General features: G+C 38.2%; 1 protein-coding gene across 1 annotated transcript in view; it reads right to left on the bottom strand.

The window, feature by feature from the left end:
* Positions 1-229: 229 nt before the first annotated feature.
* The window catches only part of Upp2 (uridine phosphorylase 2), a 53353-nt gene continuing 47201 nt past the window's right edge, over positions 230-6381 (bottom strand). The window contains 2 exon segments of the mRNA XM_026401472.2: positions 230-365; positions 4019-4034. Of these exon segments, the coding sequence (XP_026257257.2) occupies positions 230-365; positions 4019-4034 (152 nt within the window).

Raw genomic sequence — 6381 nt, 5'->3', positions numbered from 1 at the left:
TTATTAGATTGATCTAGTTAGCTTATTCTAAAATGGAATTTGAATTTCATTTAATGTGGTATTAACTTCTCTTCCTATAAATTCATTTTTAAGATAAAGGGATATCATGAAACCTCTCTATCATGATTTTAGTGTGTGGATGAGAACTGTAGGAAAATGCTACAAAAAAAAACATGGCTTCAAAATCATGATCTACCAACTGAAAGTTGGGGAGGGTTGGACTGGCAATTTATGACATCTGGTCACAAAGTCCAAGTTGCTTTTTGATGAAGTTTGAGATTAGGAGCTGAAGCCGTTGCTGGTATCCCATCAGAACATCATGAGACAAGTTGATCTGGTCATATTCGAGCGGTCAAGAAGGGTCACTCAGACACTTCAGCAGCTAGTAGAGAAAGTAACAGGATTACTGAAGTGAATGATTTGACCTTTTCTACAGGACTATTAGCCTAGCAAGCCACCATCCAGATTATATGGAGTTTGTGTTGTTTTCTCTGTAATTAGACACAATCTGATAAACCCTCTAGTTTTCTATATAATTCATATTTATAGTTCATATTTCTATGGAATCTCACCAAAGAGTTCATTTAAATAAGCTAATTGAAAATATCATGCAAACTCCTCTTTCCACTTTCTCTCACAGTTAGATAAAGCTCAGAAAGCTTCAGGTTTAAGTTAAAACAAGGAGAGATCTTTGCCATCTATAACATAGGCTCTAGTTTTTGAACCTATTTTCAGTTCTTAGAGAAGATTTCTTCTTTGAGGATATACCTGGAGAGCTAGCCCTTATTCCTTAAGGAAATGTTTGATTTTTTTCTCCCTCAGCCCTTACTGGACAGTAAAATAAATAGAGAAGAGATATGGAACATCGACCTACGAAATGTCAATAAAGGTGAGTGTCAAATTCAGAAGGACCGCAAGGGAAGATGAATTCAGAGACAGCAAGGTGCAGCCTGTAAGCCTTATGAAATTTGAGAAAATCTTATGAAATTTGAAAAATGAAACGTTTAAAAATAAGAGCTCCATAAAAGAGCAAATGTATTAGTATTTGATTTCTAAAGAATGGGAATACAATTCTATGATAGATAAGAAAGTAGGAGAGAAAGAACAAAAAAACTTTCCTAAAAGAACAAAATTCTCATTTTTTTTAAAGTTGGCACAAGAACAGTATCTTTGGTTTGTTTCATTGGAAAGTTAGAGAGAAAAAAATAATGGGAGGCATAAAAATTCCTTACTTCCAGTTTCACATCAAGGAATTCCTTGATTTCAAGGAATGTGGTTACCTACATTGACATCCATGTTAAGCACTCATAATTGATAACATTGAAATAATTTCTATCTGCCTCTTGCCTCTGATCATTTTTAAAGGATGTCAGCATATATGGGATTAGACATATCTACATTAACAAGTTTTAAGGATGTAAAGATACAGTTGGGCATGAGTGCGATATTTATTCCTTACCCTTCTACTACTTAAGACATCTTTGTAAGATTTGATTTGGGGAGAAGTATATCAGGATCATAATAGGACATGCTATCTTTTAAATTTTACTTTTATTTGACAAATCATCATACATATTTAAGGAATATGATGTGATATTTTGATATATGTATACATTGTAGAAAGATTCAATCAAGCTAACATACCCATTACCTCACATATACTTGTCTCTTTTCATGATGAGAACAGTTAAAATTTCTTTCGGAGATTTTCAAATATATTTTAGTTAACTGCACTCACATGTTGTGCAAGAGATCTCTAAAATGTATTCCTCTAATTGAAACTTCATACCCTTTGACCAATAGCTAGCCATTTACCACCCCTGCCATCAGACTCTTAGCCTCTGATAAGCACCATTCTAATATCCACCACTATGAGTTTGAATATTTAAATTTCCCCTGTAAATGAAAGCATGCAGTATTTGTCTTTCTGTGCCTGGCTTATTTCACTTAACATGCTATCTCCCAGGTTCATCCATATTGTCCCAAATAACTAAATTTCCTTCTTTACTAAGGCTGAATAGTATTCTATTTTGTATTTTAACCACATTTTTTTTTTCATCCAGTAGTCTGTTGATGAACAGTTAGGTCAAGTCTCTATCTTGGCTATTGTGAGAGATGCTGCATGCCTGGGAGTGAAGATGTCTCTTTCACATACTGATTTGAATTATTTTGGTTATATACTCAGGTGTAGGATTGCTAGATCATATGGTAATTTTGTTTTTAGTTTTTTGGGAGAACTTAATGAAGTTTTCCAAAATGAGATGTATTAATTTACATTTTAATCAACAGTATACAAGGGCTCCCCTCTTTCCACATCCTCACCAACTCTTAGCTTTTGTCTTTTTGATAATAGCCATTCTAATGGGTGTAAAGTGACCTATCTTTGTGGTTTGAATTTACATTTCCTGGGTGATTAGTAGTGTTGAGCATTGTTTTTTCATCGATTTGCTAGGCATTTGTATAATTTCTTTTGAGAAATATCTATTCAGACCTTTTGCCTATTTTTTTAATCAGGCTATTTGTTTTCTTGCTATTAAGTTGTATGAATTCCTTAAGTGTTTTGGATCTTAACCCCTTCTCAAATACATGGTGTGCAGATATTTTCTCCCAATCCCTGTATCTTTTGTTTGGTTCAATTCTTGCTATGCACTGAGTTTTTATTTATCATGTAATTCACTCAGCTGTGCCATGAGCTAGGCAGTATTCTTTCACTCTTTTGACAGATGATGAAATGAGGATTTAGAAAGGTCAGACAAATGGCCCATTACGACGCAACTGGTAAATAATTAGCCAATCAGTTCCCAGGTTCCTAAACTGCTGAGAAGAGTTCTCTCCCTTCCATCTACTCCTCTCCTGGATTGGTACAAGGTGAACCATTAGGCAAACCCACGTTGACCTGTCAAACTGACCCTCATGTTCAATGAAGTGAAAAGCAATGAAAATATTCCACTTGAGCTGAGTCAAATATTTGACCGCCCAGGACCCTGTTTATTCAAAACCCACTCAGTTGTAAAGCAACTTGGCTGAACAGGTAAACAAGCAAATGGAAGAGTTAGAAACTTCCCCCAGCTTTTCAAGTTAATGATCAGCAAGTCTGTGAAGCCTGACATGGGCTGGCAGTAGCAGAGAAAAGTTGAAAGTCCTGCTTTAATCCTTCACTTGGCAGAAGGATAAAAGGAAACCAGTGCTCTGTGCTTTCCACAGAGTGGGAGCAGACTTTACTGAATGTCTTTTCTGTATTTCAAGGGTAATGCCAAAGATGGGAAAGAACACGTAATAGCCATCTCGGTGGTGTTTTCTTGACCCTGGAGAGCCTGCTAACAAGCAGCATATAATAATCTTGTCACCTAAAATTACTATTTCCATGAGAAATTAAAAGGGACTAATTATCCAAAACAATTTATCAAAATTATTCCGGACAGGTTTGCTACCATAATCCTCAGATTAGGTGTGAAGGGTGTTTCTTGGAGAGAAAGGGACACTTAATGACCCAGCTGTCACCCAGAGGGTTGTCATGTAACTGAACTGAGGATGGAATGTAATAAGAGTACACAGATCTGAACTCAGAGCTTCATGAGTCCTGAGCTGGGCCAGGGATCCCAGGACGCCCACTTTAAGATCATATATGGCGTCTTTGTAACTCCAATTAAAGTTGCAATTGGAACCTCTTCCTTCCTCCTTCCCCACACAAAATATTCATATGCTTATACACACATTTGTATGTATTGTTTCAGGGTATCCGGGGCCCCACAAAAGCCTTAGGAATCATAGCGCCCTATGGACTGCTACTTCCACCCCACTTCTCTGATTCAGAACAGATTTCCAGGAACGTCTTCCCATAAATAATGACCAAAGATAGCAGAGCCAGGCACCGATAGCTGTGTACACAGCAGAAGCCAAATGAGTTGGACTTGGAAAAATGAGAAAACAGCAATGGTTGACATTGGAGCTCCCAGCCTGGCCTTTCTATCTGCTTCTCTTCTTCTATCTCTCCCTAGTCCCTTCTCACTCTGACAACACACACACACCTCCTGCTCCTCATGGCTTTGAGTTCTTTACTTCCTGTGTTCCTGGCATAGAAAGCACAGAATCGTTGTTGAATCAACAACCCATGGCCTTTGCACTTCCTGGATCTCTCTTGAGACATCATCTCAGGCTGTTGGCTGCTTATCACAAACCAGGTGGAGAAAACTGATATTCAAATGGGCTGGTCAATGCTAAGGACACACCAACAACTCTTCTACATTGGTGTTTCTCAAAATGCACTCCACTGGGGCTGGAGTTGTGGCTCAGTGGTAGAGCGCTCACCTAGCATGTGTGAGGCACTGGGTTTGATCTTCAGCACCACATAAAAATAAATAAAAGGTATTGTATTCATCTACAACTAAAAAAATATATTTTAAAAAATGAAGTCCACTGGCCACCTGCATCAGAACCAGAGATTACTCATCGTAGAGATTCCCTCCCAGACATAAATAATCAGAATTAGGGGACAGTAAATCTATATAAAAAGAAGATCTCCCCAAGATAAATTATTTATACATTGTCATTTTTAAACTACTGAAGCATGTGTAACTTAGAATGTTTTCATTTTAACCTTGGCCTTTAGGAAACTCAAAGCTAAATCTAAGTATTTAAGTTTCGTATTATATTCCTAGGTAGCATCTTTAGTATCAATACTCCCTCATCTGCTCCCTTAAGTAAATGTCTCTTATTCTTTTGCCATTGTTTAAATGATTATTATATATTCTTCTTTAATTGAAAATTGCCACTAATGCTTTCTCAGATAAAGGTGGATATCAATCATCTTTCAGTAAATTAATGCTACCTTTTTACATCCAATGGATTAATGGAGGGAGCGGCAGAAAATAGACAAGAGACCTCAGTTCTAGTTCATCTCTGTTCCAGTTTAACTGTGTTTCATTAAGAAGTTCAATTACATCCTCTAGGTCTGATCTCATTCTCTGAGAAAGGAGGAGGTTAGGCCTCAGAGGTCTCACACAAGTCCACGTACTCTGCTTGATGTACTTCACAGCATCTTGCCAGTACAAAGACCATGCTGTCTTCTCCAGGAGATCCAGCTGCAACCTTGGGGCCTTGAGTTTCTGCTGGATGCTGGACCTTCAACCAGAGATGACTCAAGATGGCAGTGATTGAAGTCTGTTGTGCTGGGGGTGGGGGTGGCCCCTGGCAGGGGGAACCCAGGAAGCCACAAGGGAGTCACAGCAGAGAAGAGGCCAGATACAGGTGAAACCAGCCACACAGAAGGTTGAAGCAATGACCATTAAAGGACCTGTAAGCCAGGCACAGAGGTAAACACCTGCAATCCCAGCAGATCTGGAGGCTTCGACAGGAGGATTGCAAGTTCAAAGCCAGCCTCAGCAACATAGCAAGGCCCTAAGCAACTCAGCGAGACCCTGTCTCCAAATAAAATTTTTAAAAGGGCTGGAGATGTGGCTCAGTGGTGAAGTGCTCCTGGGTTTCATCCCTGATGCCTCTAACATGTGATATGCTGGCAGTGGCGGGGGAGGGGGGCAAGATATAACATAGGAGAGTACAATTAAAGTGAATCAAACAAACCATAGACAAGGATGAAAACTACATACAAACTTACAAAACAAGCAGAAGCAAGTTATTTTTCAAATCTCATCTTTATAAAAAGTGATAAGTAAAAAAATACCTGAAAGACAGGATTTTGAATGTGTCACACAAAGAAATGTTAAATATCTGAGGTGATGGATATGCTATTTATCCTGATTTGATCATCATACCAATGATACATGCATGGAAACTTCACATGTATCCCATAGTTTGTATAATTATTGTGTCAATTAAAAACACAGATAAAGTAATAAGTGAATTACTTGTTATTTACACTTGATTTTCCAGATACAGAGACTGATTTTCTTGGCAAAGTAATGGCTATACATACTATTTTATAGATATCTGTTTGACATTTTGATTCCAACACTAAATCTTAGGATATGCTCAGCCCTAAGGGTTTGCTTGCTGAAGTATCACAAATGTCTGCTCAAAACATTTAAAATAGAAAAACTTCCATTGTATTGAATGGTGCACATTTTGGTTCTTCTGTCCAGAGACCACGGACCTTGGGTCTCCTGGGAGGCTGCTGGCAAGAAGAGCACAGCATAGTGCAGAGAGGTTTGAGTCATCAGGGGCAGTGTTCAAATTCCAGTTCAGCTACTTCTCAGCTGTGAGAAGGCGAGAAAGTTATTTAACCTCTCAGCCAGTTTCTTTCTCTCTTGGGAAGGTGAAAAGAGCTGCAGTTGGTTGCCTTGTGGAAGGATTTTTTAAAGTCCTGATTTATCTTCATTTTAGGGTTAAAAATACTCTAGCTCCAGGTTGACTAGAATCTTTAAT

This window comes from Urocitellus parryii, chromosome 1 (genome assembly GCF_045843805.1).
Source record: "Urocitellus parryii isolate mUroPar1 chromosome 1, mUroPar1.hap1, whole genome shotgun sequence".
Classification (NCBI taxonomy): Eukaryota; Metazoa; Chordata; class Mammalia; order Rodentia; family Sciuridae; genus Urocitellus; species Urocitellus parryii.
The sequence above is the reverse complement of the archived record's forward strand: the minus strand, read 5'-3'. Positions and strand labels throughout refer to the sequence as shown.